The 21357-nt window shown below is 39.8% G+C and overlaps 1 protein-coding gene across 2 annotated transcripts in view; it reads right to left on the bottom strand.

Annotated features, from left to right (window-relative positions):
• Window positions 1–20554: 20554 nt before the first annotated feature.
• Window positions 20555–21357, bottom strand: part of GABRA4 (gamma-aminobutyric acid type A receptor subunit alpha4) — a 34467-nt gene continuing 33664 nt past the window's right edge. For both annotated transcript variants that reach the window (XM_088524730.1, XM_088524731.1), the window contains exon 9: window positions 20555–21311. In XM_088524730.1, the coding sequence (XP_088380856.1) occupies window positions 20778–21311 (534 nt within the window). In that variant the 3' untranslated portion in view covers window positions 20555–20777. The remainder of the gene's footprint in view (window positions 21312–21357) is intronic.

Below are 21357 nucleotides of genomic sequence, written 5' to 3'. Positions count from 1 at the left end.
CCGGTCCCTCCTGACTGTCAGCATTGAAATGTCCTTTCAGAAACAAGTGCAGGTTGAAGGCCAGCAAAAAGGACAGGACCTTTAAACCACACCATTTGAAGAAAATGGAGGACATAAATTGGATAACTTGATACAAATCAAATTTTGAATCAAGTGACATACCGTTTCTGTCACATCACTACTCTGGCAAGCAACACATTCTCATTGAAGGTGGCAAGGTTGGGCAGCAGCACAGGTTATAACATTGATCCTAATCCATTCTACAAGCAATGTTTAGAGCAGTGTAGTTAAGAAAACCTCTTGTAGAAAAGTTTTGATGCTAAGAAGAAATGTATTAATATTTTGATCAGTTAATGAAAAAAAAAAAAACAAATCTAAACTCTTTATTTACACCTAAATAAACTGAATGGACAGACACAGAGTCTGAATGGAACTAAAAAAAAGACACGAACTGCCAGTGACCAAGTCACATTGCACATTCAAGACAGTAACAGGATAGCACAACAGAGAATCTCACAAGAAATCTTATTTTGTTGTGCATCTCCATCCAGTATCTATTTTACTCATCTGTCCTTTTGTATCAGAACTGGACAAAATAGGCCTTTTTTTCACAGAAATTCTGAAAACCTTGCTCTTGTGGACATGTAAACTTGGTCATATGGAGACTTATTTTTTTAGTCTGTGTCTTTGTCAAAACCAACTTTTTAACAAGGAATAAAAACAAACATTATCATTGAAAATAATAGTAATTTTGCTTTTGTTGACACCTTTCTTGGTCAAACCACAGTCCATGAAACACAGGCATCTGGGCCAGGAGGACTGCCTGGATACACCTGAAAGACTGTCAGGAGCACAGAAGCTCTCTAGAACAGAGGTGCTTCAGCCCCTTGTTCGAAGATTCATGGAGCTATCCCTGTCTCTCAGTCTGGCTGGAATAAATTGTGCTGTGTCTTAGGTGATTTATCTGCATGCTGCCGCTTGGACGCAATCACAGTGCAAAGCTCACGTGATGGCACTAGCAAGATCTTTTACATGGAATGTCTGAGGTAATAAACCACTTTATCTCAGATTGAGAGAGTGCTTTAAGATGATTGCTGAGACAAAAAAAAAATAAAAAAGGTTTTACACAGGACCAAGCTGCAGTAATACATGTAGTTTCAATTTGGGAAAGAAAAAATAATAATAATAATAAAGAATAGTATTAAGGGCACGCAACAATGTCTCTAGTTATTTTTGACCTTCAACTACCCTGTGGGGAATTCCTGTGCAAATGCTTTTTAGAAGTCTCCTTTTAACACACACAGTTTGCAGGACTCCTCCACACATTCACAGTTCAACTGTAAAAAGTGGCTTTGTAGCACCTGCATAGTGAATGGACAAAATTACAGCCCTTTAAGGAACACAAAGATTCCTCTCTACCCCACTAGAGTTTGGTAAACTTAGGTATATCTATAAACCTGCCCAGTACCATTTTCTGCTAACAAGGCCAGCTGGCACAGACCTGAATACCACCATTAAACAGGATGGCTTTCTGGTGAGAAGTGCCAGAGTATGTCCTGAGAAAGCTCCCATGGGAAAATTCCTAAACTCTCCGGAAAACACTTACCTAGCTGGTACAGCCCGAAACCACTCTAGCCACTAGTTTCAATGTTTAATTTTCTTGTACAGAGATAGCCAAAAGAACAAAAGGCACATTCAAATTAAGCAATGAGACTGAGAGAGCAATAAAGCTCTACCTTCGTGGCTAACACTGGATTGCAGAGTATAATTACTGCACTACGGCAGAGCAACATAAGCCCCTAAATTAATATGCAGGATGTTACTTCCACTTCAGGTATCTGAGGGAGATTTACTTAGCTTACTGAACTGTTTATGAATAAAGTTATTTGTGACAGAATGAACATGAACAAATTGTTCTTGCATTTATTTCTAATACAGAAATTTCCTCATAAATGTTATTTACTCTACAGATAATTTCAGTCCTGATTAACGAGAGCATCCTTGTTCAGGAGAGCACTTGAGCATGTCCTCAAGTCCTGTTGAAGTCAATTATTAGGTTAGTTAAGAGAATTAGTTATAGAGAGATCTGGGAAGAACAGTGGACATCAGAGGAGAGGGAGAATGGAGAAACAAAAACGGTACTTGGGACAGAGCCTACCTAAAAACAAAGGATTAGAGATTAAACTAGGTGGCTTTTGACCAATACATTTTGGCCATTGTAAGAGTCTGTAACTAACACAAATGAAATGGAAAATAATTCACATTTTTTCTGTGACTCCTGCAAAACAATTCATTCTCTATACAAGTTTCCCTAAAAATTTCTGTTAACAAACATACTAATTCCATAACACAAAGCTACTTTCAGCCTGAACTGACCACTTGTAAGCTCAACCATATAATTAAAGAGAGCAATGCAATATTTGTCAAGTAAAGAGGGGAAAAAGAAGGAATAAATAGTTACAGGGAAATGCAAGAGCAATGCATCAATAAGGGCACAACCAATAATCCTGGGAAAAATGCATGAGAAGGAATTAAGCACATAATTAAGTGATGATTTGGTTGATTTGCTCAATTTAGCGCACCGTGCTCCTTTGATAACAGAAATACTCACACTATATAACATAATTTATTCAATGAATTTGTCTCATGTGAACAAGGTAGCAGCAATCAAGCTGCATAAAACAAGTCCGCTTCACCCGAGGGAACACAGAGGCTCAAACCCTCACCTTCTGCTTGGAGTATCGTAGCCTATCCCTGTCACACATCATTTCTGCTTAGCTAATTGTACTATCAGATCACAGCATGAGCTGGGACCGACACCACATACCTGAGCTAAGGATTTAACTTGGAATACAGTGCAAGCCTTTACGCAGACAAATCTGAACATGCAATCAAGACTTTCATTCCAATATATCCTTGAGAGGGAAAGAAAAAATAATGCACACACACACACAAAAAAAAAGGAAAGAAAAAACAAAAAAAAAGAAAAAAAGACAGTGCCCCCCTTAAAGAACCATGGAAAATGAATAATTTTGTAGAACTTCTTTCATGTGAGCGTGACAGAGCCCTGGAACAGGCTGCTCAGAGAGGTTGTGGAGTCTCCTTCTCTGGAGATCTTCCAAACCCGCCTGGATGCCACCCTGTGCCACGTGCTCTAGGTGTCCCTGCTGGAACTAGGGTTGGACTAGATGATCTCTAGATGTCCCTTCCAACCTCAACCATCCTGTGATTCTGTGGTTATTCAAATAATGATAATATTATCTGAGAACATGATTGCTTCCTCCCATCCACTGCCTACACTCACTGTCTTAATTAACCTATCCTTCTTCCCTCCTCGCCTTCCCTAAAATATGGCTTTTCCAACAGAATCAGGGTGCAATAATACCTCCTTGGGTTTAGGTTCCAACTCTGCTATAGATTTCCTGTGTGAGATGTTGATTTCCCTGGACCTCCAGAGGGGAGGAACTTCAAGATCTTAAAGTGGGGATGGCCAGCACCACTTGTCCCCAGGCCAGGACTGGCTCGTCATCTTTGGTTTAAGGAGAGAGCTAGAGGTCTCCTCCTGAGGTCTCAGAAAGGGATTTAAAAGAGTGGGACACTATGGAGGGACTAATCTGAGGAAGCTCAACGGGAAATGTCAAGAAAAGGACACATGCTGAAAATCTTTCCTCAGCTTTCCTTTCTACTTCACCAAGGGTTACAGTGGGGCATCTGTTATTTGTTACCCCTGGACCAAAACCTTCTGGAGATTTGCCAATAAGCAATTCTTTCAGAAAACTGGGCGGCTATCGCATTTACAGCAGAGCTTCTACATTTTTGTTGCTGATTACATCAGTTTTCCTCTCCTATTGAGAGGGTTTATAGCCACTTCTTTTGCATTGTTCCAAGACAGCACTTCACTAACCACAAGAAGCCCTGAACATTTAAAAGGTACACACAAAACATGACTGAGTTTTGATGTCTAAATTTTAAAATGTCTAATAATTACACCTTTGCTCATAAATGACTTGGATAGAGAACGCATTAAATTTTTGTTCTCTCCAAGCCCTTTTCAGCAGTCAAGCAAATGCATTTGCATACATCTCAAAATCTGCAACACCAACCTCTTCTCTCCCCCTCAACACTTGTGATTGCAAGCTGATGGCCACTTACGCTCATGTGATTTTTTTTTTCATGGTCCAGAAAAGTCTAATTGCTCATATTTTAGAACGCAGCTCATTGACAACAACATGAAAATGACAAGAAAAAACACATCTTAGAAGAGCTGATTGAAAAAGCTCTGACAGACAGCAATCTACTGTCCCAAGTTTGATATCAGTGAAATCAAACAATAGCTAAATATATTCAAAAGTATTCAGATTGACGTCTTAATTAATCTGGTTAGGCAGTTTGAAATGATCTAGCAACCAGTCACAACTCTCTGAAATAGCTTATAATAGATCAGATAAAAGAACAACTTTTAGTAAACTGGGATCTAATAATGAAAGATTAAAGCATCTGTCTAGAGTGCAATCAATTAATTTTACTACAGGAAACATTGGATAAAAGTCTAGTGAACTTTTTAAAATTTCCCCCTTCAGAGAATATGTAAAATTCATAAAGAGCACTATGAATTTAGGTTTATAATTAAATAGTGAAAGCTGGCCTTAAAAAAAATCTGCATCCCTATGCTTCCAAGAACTTCTGCCAAGAATTAGTGTTTTAAGATATATAAAATCTTCTGCTGCATGGCCTCACAGCAACTCACATAAATTACTAAGAAATGGTAAAATCACCAAAGAACCTGACTGCTCTTGCAAGCTTGCAGCTCTGAGTATCTTCTGCGTTTCTGTAGTTAATTGCAACACCGCAGCAGAAAACCTAGCATTTCCTTCATCTTCCCCTTCACCAAATGCTTCCATTCAGAGCTAGATGGAGTCAAAAGCAGTTAACAGTTGAATATACCAGCCTTCAGACATTGCAGGAAGAGCTGCCGTATCAAAGCCCAAAATGTTGACAGGGTCCCAAGCTCCCAAATCACAGTTTGAGAAGCTTGCAGTGAGAGAAACAGAGCAGTACATATACAGTTTCCTTGTCGTAGTTATATTTCTGAGCAGCTATACTCTTTTCCTTGAATTCAGGGATAAAATTTACCATACTTGCTCTTCAAAGGTGGTATTTATTAATTTCATATCCGGAAGTCAAAGCTACTGAGAAGGGGCTTCAGAGCTAACTCCATCACCAGTGACTCTTAGGCAATAAAGCTGATTAAAAAGGGTGGCAGCCAAATGGAGGACATGGGAATAGACCATATAATATCTCCCACATGCCAGCCAAAAAAGCTGGTTGGGGTCCTGCTTCTGTCGTCCCAAATACCACCATCTTTTCAACTCACAGCTTTCAACATTTTAAGCAGAGTTTCCAAGGCACTGCTGTGCTTTGTAGCCCACAGAGAATCACTGAATCAAGTAATAAAGATGTGATGCTCTGTTCAGAGCAGCTAAACATTTAAAGAAATCACAAGCTCAACATCTTCCAGCCCAAACTGTATGTCAAATGTAATTGGTCTCCATAAGAAAAAAGAACCTTATTAAGGGGGTTAAAAATAAAATATAAAGGAATCAAAGTCCACTGCATGGGGAAAAAGAGGCTGCTGCACTGCGGGAGCAAAAATGGTTCATACAAGCCTAGACCCACTTAAAGAACCAGTCTGGTTTATTCTGACTTACTACCCTGAGGAAGTTTCCTTTACTTTGAGCGAAGTATCAGAACTACTCTAGCATTTCTCCAGAAAGCCAGTGTGCAGCTAACAAGTAGTTGTGTCTCTGAGGAAAATTAATCCTCCTGTCTCTGAATCTGTGCCCGTTAATATCACATACAACCCCCACAAAAGCTTGAACTTAGAAGTTACATCTTGATTTGAGTCCAGCACCCATACTGCAACAAGCCATAAACCTCATTATCAGCCCTTATCTTAGCAGTGTTCAAGGCTTAATCCAGCAATTTATGTAAGCACTCTAACACTCTACATATGAAGTTACCTGGTGCTAAGTCTTCTTGAGTGTGTAAGTTCCTCAAGTAAGGGGTCCAGAAACAGTGAAAAAAATATATATCCGAAATCCTCCCCAGATCGTAGTGACCTAACCATGCACTTTGCTCATTCAGGATCTTGACTGGGCTGCTGAAGCAGTATCTTCCTGTATGCCTCAAGGGACACCCTAGGGCTTCTCCTTTTTGAAAACGGCCTCCTAGTTACAGCGCTTCATGTCACCTGGGAACTTGCATCAATATGCACCTGTAAAATGGGAAGGATTCTCTGGATACCTTTAATGGCCAAGCACTCATCAGCCTCATAAAGAAAAGAGCATAAGCACCTCAGTGTGCAAGCCGTTTAAACAAAAATGAAGAAATTGAAGAAAAAAGAAAGGAAAGAGTATATACAATGCCATGGATGTGGTTTTGGCATGCTGTCAATACTGCATGTAACATTTCAAAGTGAGTGGCTCTTTATTCAGCTTCTTGACACCCAAAAATGTACTTCAATACATTGAAATAAATACCATCGAATAGGCTTGGATTGATTTCCCATCCCTTTGCCGTCCTGTCCCAACAGTTCCATGCCTTCCAGTTCACTAGTGAGACATCTTTCACAACATCCCTTGGGTCAACAAGCAATTCCAGTTCTAGAGTCTTCCACCAGCATTAAAGCCAGGTCAGCAATACGGAAAATTCTTCTATCCTCTGTGAAGACTACCACTTTCCAAGAAAATGATTCTTCAGACCTTTCATGCAACTATGCTATATAATTTCTCTCAAATCTTGCTGACTTTAGCTTTTAGATTTTAGCTTTTGTCTTCCAGGGACCCTCACCCAAAAGCACCAAGGTGCAACCAGTTTCTTATGATTATCACACGCATTGGGACTACCCTTCACTTTGTGCCTTGTTCTTCTCCTCCAACCTAACTCAGCTCTGTGTCTCACAAGGGGAAGTCATGTAACTACCCGATTGCCTGTGCCTATAGGGGCTGATGCAGCCTGACATGACACTTGGTACCATAAGCTACTAGAAGCACTTGGGTCATGTCCAGACTATTCCTAGGCCTATCTTTGTTTACATCCCCAAACGCCATCTGGCTGGCTTCCCCCTGATTTCTTGGACAACTTAACTCTGATTATCTCAGACCATCTGACAGGCTGTTCTCATTTTACCTTTCACACTTTACAGATAATTGTCTGCTGAGTGGATACACAGTGATATTCAGTATCTGAGAAGACCAGGACTTTTTACTCAAATAATGGCATCCTTACCTGTCTCTTCTTCAAGGCTATTCCTACAGCGCACCCCAGAACACATCCGTGAAACTCAAGCCCTGCAGAACAGAAAAAGGGAAAAGGGCAGCGAAGAACTACAGGCAAAGAAACGTAACCAACTTCTCCAGTCAGGTTTTAGATGGTGGTTATTCTCTTATGAGAAGTACTAAGTGCTATATATAAACATGGAACATTTTAACAGGAATTGAGAGTGCCGTTCCCAGCTCAATCCCAGATTTCCCTGAAGCTTCTAGTCAGACCACTAGGATAGCAAACCCAGGCTCAATTTGCTTTTTCAAATCAGACAGAAGATAAATCTAGAACAGAAGTCTCACTCTTAACTACCAAGTGTGGATCCTAGTGCTCACACTAGTCACACTAAAGCCCTTTGCATGAAGACATCCACAGCTATGAATAACAACCGTAGGAGGTGTTTTGCACTAGTCCAGAATGAAGCTCCTAATTGCTTTCAACCTACAGACAGAATTCCTCCCATACCAACATGTACCATGTATAAAACCTTACCCCAGCATCCACTGAAGTCAGTGGGAATCTTCCCTGGATGCTAAAGCAAGCAGTCCAATAGCATAATTTCCTGCAATATAAGCAGCATTTCTGGGACAAAAATTGGTACAGAGTGCAGTAAAATATACCATGTATGGTGCATCATGGCATATCCCATCATACAGAATTTTACGGTAGCAACACATATGAGCACCTTGTGCATCAAGCTTAAAAATTACCCCTAGAGAAGCCAGGAGAAAGGGATATAGAATTTTCCAAACTTACAAACCAATTAAGGTCGTCAAACACAGAAAGTTTGTTGATGGCAATATCTGTGCCTGATGCAATCACTAGCACAGTAACTAGCACATTTTGCAGCACCACAGGTCATTCTCACAGCTCTCCTCTTAGCCTGCAAAAAAGATTTGGTATTCCTGACCACAGTTAACAAAAGAATGAGGGTGCGCAACTCCCTGCCCCAAACAGGCCACTGCACACATCAGAATGATTTCTCCAAATCTCTCTGTCCCTCTACACACGTATATTGCTAGGTATTCGCCATCTTCATTCAAATGTAGTTACTGGAAGCATATGGCTGCCTTTAAAAGCAATGAAGATTTATCAGGCCCGAATACAGAATATCAGAAAAAGCATCTAGTCTATCTACTGCACTAGAGCAGCAGACACAGCTGGCGTCCAGGCAGGTAAGGAAAACAGAAATAATGTTATAGTATCTCATAGGAAGGAAGAGAATAAAGTGGGCACCACTAGTGTGTGCATTGCTTGTTGCTGCTCCTGGCAGAGAGGCAAAGTAATTTGTTTTGCTTTTAGCTGATTAATATAGTGATCAGCATCTTGACAATAATACATCAGTAGACTAATGTGCCATTTTAATAAATTATATAAGACATTTTCATCATATTGCTGCTGAGACCCATCCCTTTCTTTATCTGTTGAAGTGCAGCATTAGGTTGATTGAATCACTGAGCTAACATTAACATTCTAAAATAAACGTGCTAATATAAACTGCAGGAGGATCCACATCAAAGTTTACTACAGCTCTTCCTCTTCCCTGCTCCAGGCCACAATTAGAAAGACAAAGTGCTTAAGAACTCTCACAATTGTATTTTATTTGACATCAGCAATATACACTGCAGTATAATAGGAACAATTTTTGCACAATCTTTCTTGCAAGATGGATTTATTTTTCCAAATACATAGATGTTCATAATACAGGAAGGTAGTAACAGTTAAGCTGCACAATAGCAAAACAACTCGACAGCTACCAAACCACCTTTTAAGCTTTTTAGTATAATCAGGTGACCAGCCTGTGACACCAGTCACACCACCACATGAACACATGTGAAGCCAGTGACATGTGTTCAAATAATTTAGTTAACCTCTGATTCTTCCAATCTTCCAGCCTTATATTTTTTTGTTCCGTTCCAACAAAAATGTGCACAAAGAATCATGTAAAGGAATTCAACTCTGAGGCTTCCCTGCTTTGATTTCCTTCCAGTTTTCCCTCATGCATGAGTCAATACAACGGGATATACGTTAGAATTTGGCATGGCACAGAGACTCTTGCAACATGCATCTAGGACAGTCACATATTGCAGAATTAGTACATTTTTGAAAGAGAAGTTAGGGGATTTAGGTTTTTCTGGGAAGAGTGTTAACGAAGCATTTCTACGATGCTGTATTAGTGCATATTTTCTGCATGCTACAGCTTTTACAGAAAACAAAGATACAACTACTTCAAAATGCTTCATTTTTTTCCACTGGGAATATTTCTTACAATGGCCTAAGCTTAAATCTAAATGCTTTGGTTGCAATGGACAGGGCTTCACAGGAAAAGAAAAGCTCACAGCTCATTAAAATATCAGAAAGTATTAGCTTTCTCTTTTTATTTTTTTTTCACTTAAAAATGCCACACAGCTATAAACAGCTGCTGTACCTCAAGCAGAAATTCCTCTTTCCTTTTGGTTCCTAGCTTGGTACAGCCATTACACTTTGAATTAGCCACTGGCGCAGAAACAAGTATCTTATCTTTTTCCCACTCTCAGGCCAGAGAAGCAGACTGAGAGTGGAGGCTCCACATTAGCTATTAGGTGAATTTATTATAATAGCTCACAGCTATTATAGTGCCTTGGCAGTCTGTAGTATTAGAACTAGCAGGAAATGCGGTCACTGGTAGAATGCAAGACAAGAGCATAAAGGTGAGGAGCAATATAGGAACTACATGATAAAATCTATATAATAGTTGCCCGGGTTTATTTATTATGAGCAAACAAATGCTGTATTTTCAGCCAAGCTTTTAGTATGCTTTTGCTCTTCCATGTATTTGCTAGTGATGCAACATTTTTCAGGTATTTCAGGTTAAATGGTTCTTGCCCCAGTAGCTCACAGTATGTGCAGATCAATAACACCAGCATAAATCCTTCACCTCACTGCTTTACTTTTACAGGTACAAGCCCGGTAGACTGGCTACTGATATTGCTACAGTGAAAACTTTAAGGTGCCAAAGGGGTATCTGAGCTCCCGATCAGTATTTCACACAGCTTGTTAGCAGGGAGAGTGGCTCATTGTCAATTCGATAAAATTAAACCTGGATAATACAGTGGACAGAAGACCAAAGAAATCCAGAAAATCCTGTGTCCATGCTACAACTGACTTGCATCTCAAACTTGCAAAATGCTTTATGTCACTGCCTTTATTGAGAGCTAGACCTTTAAACGCACCCAGGTCCCTCACTGCTGTGACAGCTGGAAGACCCTGTGCCCGCCTGCATCCCGGTTTGTTCCATGCCAGGCTCTGCATGGGAGAAGCAGCCCCCACAGCCAAGGTCTGGAGGGATCCTGCATCCCCAGCAGCACCATGAGGGACCAGGCAGGTGGCACCAAAATGATGCACAAGTAGCCGGCTGTGCTGGAGCAGTACATTTTGAAGACAGGACATATTTGGGTTTTTGAGCAGCTAATGAGCAGCTCTTCAGCCTAATTCAACTCATGTCTTACCTCAGCAAAATGCTGAATAGTCCAAGGCTCAGCTGTTCTCTTCTAGAGCTGGGATACCTTCCCCTGCTGTCCTTTACCAGGACTAAATTTAGATGAATTTCACCACACTCCTAACTCAGCAAGGCAGGGAAACCAGGGGTACTGACTGTGCACGCTCCCAGTTGGATGGATGAGCTGAAGGTAGAAATTCAAAGCCTTGGTTGTGAATACCTTGCCTCCTGCACTCCCTCAGAATACACTGGAGAGAAAAACTTCTAAGTAGAAAAGCACAATGTTAACTAACTTATTAATAATAAGAACAACTGAGAGCATATAGGTCAGAGAGAGGACTTTTTGTTTATTCATACATTTTCTATTTTCCAATTCTGATATAGTTATGCATATTAATTCTAGATAGAAACTGAGAATAATCTTTCTAAATCTCTCTACAAAATTCACATTTCTCTTTACAATCTCAAAAGAAAAATATAAAAATTAATATATTTGTGGATCAGCCACTGACCCTCACAAGGCTGAGCATCTTTCCCATAATGACAGACAATAATCAGCTTTCAGTTCAAGACACAAAACAAACAAACATGGATATTCATGGTATCTCACCTTCTTGAGTGAAATGGATAAAAATGAAATCCACATTTTCAGCATAGAAAAAATACTTTGATAAACTACAGTATATTTTTAAAAACGTAATATGGTATAAGTATCATCCAAATGAGACACTATATTTGAAAATAAAAGCTATCTTTTTAATAAAAATCACCTTTGAGACTCTCCTGAAATTACTCTAGGAAGATTCTACCTTCCTAAAGTTTGCAATAAAACATGTGATTTCCATGTATGCAGGTGAGTTAATGAAACCAGGAAGAAAACGTCACCTTGTTCCCAGCCCCGCCCCTGCCAGAAACACACAACAGAATTGAGAAATAAGAGTCAAAGAAAAGGCCCTTTTTACTATGTTTAAGGTACAGGAGAAGTTGTAAGGAAAAATATTTTCACACCTACAAAAATTTGAGAGGCAATTCTGTACCTACATAAGGCCACGAATTGCTGGACACATTTTTACCACTGCAGGGCTAGGGACAGCAGATACACACACCAAGCAAAAGAACTAAGCATATTCTGTTTAATTAGCACACATATACTTGACCCTCCTAGCACAGCTCACACCAGAACGTCTAGCAGATGTGCAACGAGGAGACAAGGGAGCAGTGCACCTTGATCCACATGCCTGCTCTGAGACACCCTGTGTGGCCTCCGTGGGGAACAGCAGTGCTGGGCTGAACGAGGAGCTTTCTGCAGCTTCAGGATTCCAGGAACACACTTCCCATCCCGCCCCCAGGACTCTAACGGCCCTGAACCACCACGGTACAGTTGGATGCTCAGCGACATGGATGCATCCCAGCTGGCAGAAACCAAGCCAGCTCAAACCTAGTTCTCCAGTGACAGCACCAGAACCCTTAGTGCAGATTAAGGGTGTTGATCCTCCAGCAGGAATTGCAGAGGGTGTTGAATTACAGTCACAGCTACACACTGCCAGTGCCTAAGTTTGGCAGGAGCTTAGGGGGCCCTTTTTAAAGTGGCTTAGGGCAATATAAGAACTGCAGCGCCTCTGAAAAAGGAGGCCTCAGGCTCCATCTTTTCTGCCCCTACTTTCTGCCACCTCAGCAAGGTGACACCACTCATGCAGCCACAGGACAGTTTCAAAAGCCATCTTTTCCTTCCACAGGATCTGCTTTAAGCTCAGCACACTGACCACACTGTTTAAGAGCCAAAACTGAGCCACTTGCAGATTTCCATCTTCAAAAACATCTACTTTAAATGCAGCCACAGCTGCACAAGACATGGCACGGATCAGATTATCAGAAGCATTCAGCACTATAGAGTGCCTAGAAACTCCAACACAGGAATAAAGCCTTCAGATTTAGCAGGAAGGCATAATATTTCCAAAAAACATCCCTGTTACTGCAATGAATTTTTTAAATCCTTTTTTTTTCTATTTAACTGAGTTAAATCAGGCAGGAATCTCTGCATTCAGTCTCTTAAACAGAAACAAAGCTAAGCGATAAAAGTTCCAAAGTGCTTCATTACTTAAAATTAAATACATGGAGTCCCAGAAAGCTTAAAAATAACACTGTTTGTATCTTTGGTTAAGAAATGCTTTAAAATGGAGAAAAATAGTAATACTTAATAAAGCACATTTTCCCCCTCATCATTCTCTCTCTTAATTCTTCCTGGCTGGTATAAAAATATCATCTTTAAGGAAGAGAAATTTAATGGAACATAAATGTTTCTAAGAGTGCATTAGCAACTGATTTTCTTTATTACTTTCTCAACATATTTATAATAATAAAAAAAATATTTATTTCTAGGCTGTTTCCTGCCAGATGCTGTTCTAGTACCTCTAATAGAACATATCTTAAAATAACTCCTTGGAAGCAAGAAACTGATTTTTTTTCATACTCACTCGTGTTTTCTCCTCCTCTTCCTTTTCTGTCTCCAAATAACTTGACTGACTTCGGCTCTGTCATAAACTCTGGCCTGCTGGTGGTTTTTGTCCATTAATTGCTTTGCCATTAGCATAATGGGGAAAAAATGACTGCAGAGGACACCTGAGGTTTGAGAAAGCCTGTGTGTCCTAATGCCAGTGGAAGCAGGATAGAGTCCTGAGGCTGTTCACAGTAACTTTACTCCAGCCTTAAACAGCAATCCCAGCCTCCTCACCACCTCCTCTGTACCAACACGAACTGCACAGCGAGCCAGATCAGAGAAGTGATCCTAGCCCAGCCAAAAGAAAGAAGATAAACTGGCTCTTTAGCTAGACAAGTTATTCCAGGCAGCTCACCATAACCACACAAATACTTCCCCCCCGCACAAAGCAGACAGCAAGGAAGAGAGTGAGAGCATCTCATTCAGCAGCAGCACAGATCTCTCCCAGAATAATCATGTTCCTAAAAAGCCTTAAGTCTGTCTACATGATCTGCTGCAAACCGCTTCAAGGGAGCAGGATAGAAGGCTGCTCCAATCCAGAATCCCGCCAGTACAGCTATGCCTTGACTCTTGCTATTTCCAGTGAAATGCCACCATTTTGCACAAGTGGACTTGTTCGCACTTGTTCTCCTGTGCTGCTGGTATTGATCTGGAAAGGCAAGCCATGGCCTATGTAGCAAAATGATACTCTCACAAAATTCCACAAGCACTCTGTTTATCTGGCATGGCTCAAACCTCCACTGTTAGCCTGCTACCAGGGAACGTTGCCACAGGTGAATATAAAAAAGAAAGTTATATAAATATAGAATTATTTCTTTAAAGTATGTTATGATTCATTTAAGGATGTGGTAAACTCACAGAATGGGAGATTTGCAAGCTTGCAGCAGTAAAAAAAGACTATGATGTTACAGTGCAGTAATGAGGTTCAGTCAAACTATCTTATATTTTGAAAACACTTTAAAGAAATCCTAGTTCTCCATATTTGTGCATCTTCACTTACCATGCAGAAGAGCCACCAGCACAAGACGAGAACGCAAATAAAGCAGTACACAATATAATTTTGAAATGCATTGAGCTCAGAAGTCCAGGTGAGTGTTTCAGACAGTCCTCCAGTTAAGCTTTTTTTCCAATGATGAAAACACATTAATAAATAATAACAATTATTTATTAAATATTTCTTTATTCCATCATTTCATCTGTAGAATGCTATGGCAATTCACAGCATTTACTTCAACGTGAATATAACATTCACTAAAACACACAAGAAACGTTGACGTAGATCAACAACAGCAAGAAATAACCTAGATCTCTGTACTAGTTGAAGGTTAGTTTTTCGTACAATATTTTTAACTCAAGTTCTTTTTCTTGCAAAGAATGGAGATATCAAGATAATCACCTACCTCATACAGTGCTTCAAGGTACTCTTTCAAGAGTGCTTGCAAATGCTTCTTGAGCTTGCCTCCCTTGATATTCAGAGAATTCATTCTACCTGAATATTTTTATATACATGTGTATGTATGTATCCAGGCTGTGATCAAATTTAAAAAAAAAACTAAAATTATACTACTATCATATTTCATTCAATAATTGACGGGAGTTTGGATGCTTTTCTAATGCTCTGTTTACAAAAAGGAATCTCCTTGGCTTTACAAATATTTTAAAGAAGCCATATGTGTCTCAGTTGTTCTTGCATAAGGAAATGAAAATACAATTTTAATCAAAAATTGTTGTGAGCTGCATTGGATGCTAACTGCTCTGTTTTGAAGCCCTTTCCAGTGGAATGATATAAAAAGGATATGACAGTCCGAGAGATATCTTTACATGGACTGTGATGTATTATAATGCAAAACTAACCAATTCTGAAAAGAATACCTAACACTTTTTTAAAATTAATGTGAAAAAGTATGTTTTACTTTACACACGTTTTATTAATTTTACAGTAATTACTTTCTTCATTCCCTCGAGTTGGGAACACAGTACATAATAGTATTACTAAAGAGTTTTGTTTCTGTAATTTTTTTAAAAGAGTGCTCTATAGCTTGCATTGCTAATATATCTTTGAAACATGACAAGAAATTACTTTCAAATTCAGATTTATACAGAATGCAATAAAACTGCACACTACAGACATATTCTTCCAAAACATTACATTCCAATTCTGAGTAAAGACCTACAACTGAAGACCGTAAATATTAAATCTTACCATACTTTTCCAAAGTATGCCCTATGAGGAGAGGGAGCTGGGCCTGTTCAGCCTGGAGAAGAGAAGGCTGAGAGGGGATCTGATCAGTGTCTATAAGTACCTCAAGGGAGGCAGTGAGGAGGATGGTGCTGGCCTCTTTTCCCTGGTGGCCACTGACAGAACTAGAGGAAATGTGCAGAAACTGAAGCATCAAAAGTTCCACAGGAACTTAAGGAAAAATTTCTTAACAGTGAGGGTGACAGAGCACTGGAACAGGCTGCCCAGAGAGGTTGTGGAGTCTCCTTCTCCGGAGATCTTCAAAACCCACTTGGATGCAGCCCTGTGCCACGTGCTCTTGGTGACCCTGCGTGTGCAGGGAGGTTGGACTAGATGACCTCTAGAGGTCCCTTCCAACCTTAAGCATTCTGTGATTCTATGATAAGGGTGTGCTTTTCCTTGAGGGAGAAATAGTAGGCCTGATTTTCATTTCATCTAATTTGTCTAAAGTGCATGAGAATCAATAAAAAGAACAATCTTGATTTCAGCAGATTTCGGGTTAGGTCCTTAAAAGAGTATAAGCAGAAATAACTTACCTTGAAATCAAAAAGTAAAAGAAATTAACAGGTCATGAAAAAAAAATGTTTCAAAAAGAAAGATTATTATTGCAACTTAATTAGTTTCTTCTTGACTACATTTTTTTCTTGACTTTTTTTTTTTAATAGATACTTACCATGCTCAAAGGTCATTCACTAAGAAGTTTTGTTCGTGTAGTTCTGTGCCTTCAAATTTGTGCCACATGCCTTTCTGATTGTTATTCTATAAGCAATCAAAGATTTAACTTAATTTATTTTAAGAAGCACCACCTGACCTGAAACAAACTTATTGCCACATATTTCTGCAGGTCTGTAGCACTTTCAAAACTTTGATTTGAATCATCCTACTTAACCTTAGGATTAAGTAAATGCAAAAGTAAATTTTTGTCAGATGTTTTTACTATAATTTATAACTTAATTAGCTGTACAATAGTTATCAACTTTAGAGCAATCAAATCCTGTCGGGAATTCCCATGAAGACAAGGCAAAACTCAGCAGATTTTCTTTCTCCTAGATCTTTTGTGCCAATCAGAAGTTTGGGGCCCATCATCCAAAGCCTCCTTTGAATCCTCTTGGAACATACTGGGCTCTTTTAGGGACAGTAAGCTACAGCTGAAGCCACATGCCAGCTTCCCACACAGCCAAAACCTCCCAGAAAGCCTCCCATCCTGCAGCATTTATGAGAAAATCTCCCAAGTCACCAGTATCTGTCTCTTACACAACTTGTGTGGTCATTTCTCCCCTTCTGACCTTCGATAGCATAAGAGAGATGGTCATAGTAGGCTTTGGATAAATGGGAAACATGTACATTATATTGTCACACGTCTGCATTTTGCACACAGATATTGTGCTACATCATAAATTACGTTGTTTTAAAATGACATACCGGAGGAGAGCGGGAAAATGGAAGGAGATTGCTTTTTGGTATGTTCAGAATTCACTTTTCACTGGAAATGCTGGCTAAATCTTATTAAATAAAGTTACTTTCCCTAATTTTTGTGAAGACCATCCTGAATAATGAAGATGATGAGACACCAAAGGCTATGCTTGAACTCTCTTACTTGCTGTAAGCAGCAAGGTCAGTTTTTGAAAACAGAAAAATCTCTGATCACATTCCTTGTTAAATTATTTGCCCTTTCTGTCTATTATCGTATAGTCTACTTGCTTCATCTCAGGGTAATGTAGAAACAAAGATAACACAAGTTTACAAAATGTACTATTTTTTCCCTCTGGAAAAAGCATTCAGCAGAAGGAATCCAGAGCACCTCAGAAATGCATTAGTGATGTCCATACAATGGTAGCAAGCCCATTTTATAGGTGGAGAAACAGACTCCACTTTGGTTTGGCCAGCTCAGGTCACCACAGTTCTGGTGTCTTGGCTGGCCTCTTTGCTCAACTTAATTATCTTAGTAATTTCAGTGAAAACCAATAGGCTGATGAGAATTTAACCCTGCTCACAGTTGACTAGAAAATACAGGACAATTACTACAAAGCTAATCTTATTGGACTGAGTTTTTAACCAGTTTTCTCAAATGACTGCATTAGTGGTTGGGTTTGCAACACTGAAAACTGTAGTGTCTCCGAGGAAACAGCATTTTGTGGAAATTTGTCTGTATTTCCCAGTAAGGTTTTCTTTTATCCAGTTTCCTCTCCTGATTTCAAATGATGACTGTTTGGGATGATTGGTTAGTTTTGAATCATTATGGTATCATCAGAAAAAGATTTTTCAACATAACCAATAGAAAAACAAAATAAATAATTCCTTCAATGTTCATCTCACTCCAAATCCTCCCTAGTAATCTATCTGGTTACTGAGCTGACACCTGCAACATTCTCCCTTAGGATTCTAGTTACCTGTGTTGAATATCTGGACCACTATATTTGGCATATTCCTGTTACTGTTTGTGCTTCGAAATCACACAGTATTCAGAAGCTGTATTCAGAAGCTGTCAGGATTACTGAGGACACTGCAGGCTGTTTACTGTCCCTGATCACGCTACAAGGAGATTAAATATAATGAAAAGCCACTGTTAACAATAACCTCCTATTTACATTACCCTTACATACTTTGGAAAGTTAGTTAAGGTAGTTTAGTTAAGGTATTCTTCATATAATGTAACACAAAAAAGTGGCACAGTACAATAAATTAGTCCTAGAGTCATAATGAGATTTTTTTATATCTCATTTTGAATGCAAGCATGCAAATGCTGGAAGGAATTTCAGAAATACAATGACAGATTAAAAACACATATTCCATATATGCCATTTAAAAATTTCTTCCAAAATGGAAGCATAGAAATAAGTATTTGTAAATTTATTATTTTTGCAACCATTTTTCCTCCTTATAAGCCTTTAAAAAGAAATAGGAACTACAAACGAATTCAGGCAGTGCATTCAGATCAATCTTGGTCAAATAGTTTCAATCAGTGTTGATCTTCCTGAACAATGCACTGAGAAAGCTGATTATACAAGCAGTATAGGGGGATGGGAGGAAAGGAAGAGACTGCTGTTTCTAGTGAATCGCTCAAAGCTCTGCCCAAGAGAAAACATCCTTGTTTTTCATCAGAAAGTAAAGATGAATTTCAGTAACTTCTGGAGGAAACTCTAGGTTCTCAACACACAGAAAGCCATAAATATGGCTACAGCTACAACTCCTAGAGACACATCCAAAGATGCAAACTGATGCAGATAAACAACTTGTACTGGTGCTGCATTTGCACTGCTATGCTAGGGAAGAGATCATCATTTCCTAAGGAGTGTGGCAATTTCGGGCTTCTGCTAAGTGTAAAAGGCAAAGACTAAAGGACCATACATTGCATCCTGACAGTGCATATGAAGCCAAAAAAAAATCCTATACATTCTATCATATGAAATTTAATGATACACAAGGAAATGGTAGTCTTGAATCCTTACTATATGCTTCATTCAATGTTTCTTGCAGATTCCCATGTCTGTTAACTTGGATGGTTAGACTCTCAGCTGTGAAATTTCTACAGGGCGTGGATAGGCACAAAGATGCACAGAGAATGCAACTCTATATTCAACATCCCTTTTACAGCAGTTCTTATCCCAACACAGTCCACAGCAGTCCTATGCACTTCCCCAACTACCCCAGCTGCTTGCGGTCTCCACCCGTCTCTCAATAACTTGACTGTTACTTAAGCCCAGAGCCAAACAACATTCACATGTATCTGTCCCCAGCACAAATCTCTGACTGCTACCCATATGTGAGTCTCATAGGCCAATATATTCAAACTACAGATTTTTCCACCTAAAGAAAGTTCAGGTGCTCCCAGACCCTTTAGAGGCACAGCCAGATCACAGCTAAGAATGTGGCCTTCGGTTTTTCCTTATCTCTTGCAGAAATACCAGCCATTTGCTAGCCAGATGGATCTGCGCAAACATTTTTAGATTTATTGCCAGCATATCTTCCACTCACTCTGGTGAATAGACCAAGATTTCTGGCAGGTTTAAATTGTTCTCTTTTTAAATAAAGACAGGTAATTGCTTGCTTGCATATTGCAATTTGAGCCATTTAGAAAAGGCCCTATCTATGCAATAGTTTAAGCAATGGACTATAAATCTGCCTTGTGTTACCCCTCTGCTCTCTCTAGAGACATTCTTATTTGTGCCATATGACTCTTCCACAGAAAGAGTATCTTCCCTTCCTTCATTCAAAGATGTGCCATAATAATATTGCTCAAAGGGCAGAGAAAATTATTCTACTTAGTTTTGAGCCACCTGTAAAACTGCTTGCAAAATTTAGCATGATTCAAACATTATGTAAAAGAGGAGGGAAAAAAGTAGGAGTTCGAAAGAGATTGTGACTAAAAAAATGAAGGAAAAAAAAAACCCAAACCATACAAAAATGAAAGAACAAAAAATTCCAGTAAAAGGCTGAATACTGTAGGCCTGATCTATCATAAGAGATGTACCTTAAGAGTAAATCCACTCAAGCTGCTCAGGAAGGTCAAAGAAGAATCAAATTTAGGATTTTACTACAGAAAAAAAACTTCGGTTTCAAAAGTGGCATCAGATTTCAGGTTTTGCAAGGTTCAGTCCTTATTTTGGAGCGAGAATTTCCTAGGCTGCAATGAAAAAAATAACGGTTAGTAAAAATATATGGAGCTCTACAACTCCTTTGCATAACTTTTCTGGAGTCACATTCTCCCAGGCTGGAGTCTATTCTCCTTTTCCACCGCTCATTCCACCCCCCATCCTGCCCATTTCAATCTAGCAGGGAAAGTCCTTTCCCAGCAAGTACTGCCAAAGCACCCAGGACATGGGCCTTGCATCCGAGGATGCAACACGGTGTCCAGGCAGCAGTGCTGGTGCCTCGGCGATTTGTTAACAGCCATCGTGCGTACTCCTGGCAGGCAAGATGTGCTCCACTGCACAGCTCTGCACCTCTGCCTTTGATTTGTCTCCTCTTCATGCTCCTCTCAAAGGCAAGTTCTGCGTAGCCGGAGTAGCCTCTCGGAAGAGAGCGATGGTTCACTGCTAGTTGAAGGGAGGAAGACAATTCCGTCAGCCATTACTCTGGTAAGAGTTAACTAATTATCCCCAATAACTCCAGCCTTTACAACGGGAAAGTAGCACACAGCTTTTATAAATATGAATTATTGACCTCTTTAAACAGTTTCAAAAGAAGAAACTCTGCATCAAATGTGAGTATAATTTAGAAACTACTACATAGCAGCAAAACTACATTAGACTTTCTGATTTTTCCATGGTGTCCTTGGATAGATACACCACCCAGTAGACCATGTTAAACGCTCCAAACGTAACAGGAAATAGGATGCGTGCATATTTGTCTATCTTACTGGTGCCAGAGTGGGAGGCAGGGGGAGCAGGGGGGGTCATAGCAGATGGCTTTGCAGATGCTCCTAACGTATTAGGTGTGGTGGTCTGGATCTGTTCCAGTCTGGATCCAAGCAAGCGCTGAATGGAGGGGGATCCAGCTGTGGCATGCTGGGATACAAATCCCGTTAAAGTCGGGGTGGAAGGAGGAGCTGGAGGGGTAGCTCTCGCAGAAGACAGTGTCTCTGATGCAGTGATACGGGTGAAGGGGTTTGGGCTCGATGCAGGAAGGGAGTGGGCTGTAGTGTCAGAAGACCCCTGAGTTACAGAGGGAGGCTGGACGGAGCTGTGTCTTGTATCGATTCGGCTCCCACCATCAGCTTCGGACTGCACTGTGGCATTCGTTCTTTTCCTCACGTTTGAGTTGGCATCTGTACTCTGCAAAGTGATATAAAAGACAATACTATAAACGCTTAAGCAGAAG

This window comes from Tinamus guttatus, unplaced genomic scaffold, assembly GCF_059628265.1.
Source record: "Tinamus guttatus ecotype Peru unplaced genomic scaffold, ASM5962826v1 Tinamus_guttatus_pri_ptg000213l, whole genome shotgun sequence".
In the NCBI taxonomy this organism is placed as follows: Eukaryota; Metazoa; Chordata; class Aves; order Tinamiformes; family Tinamidae; genus Tinamus; species Tinamus guttatus.
This window is presented reverse-complemented; position numbering and strand designations above follow the sequence as displayed.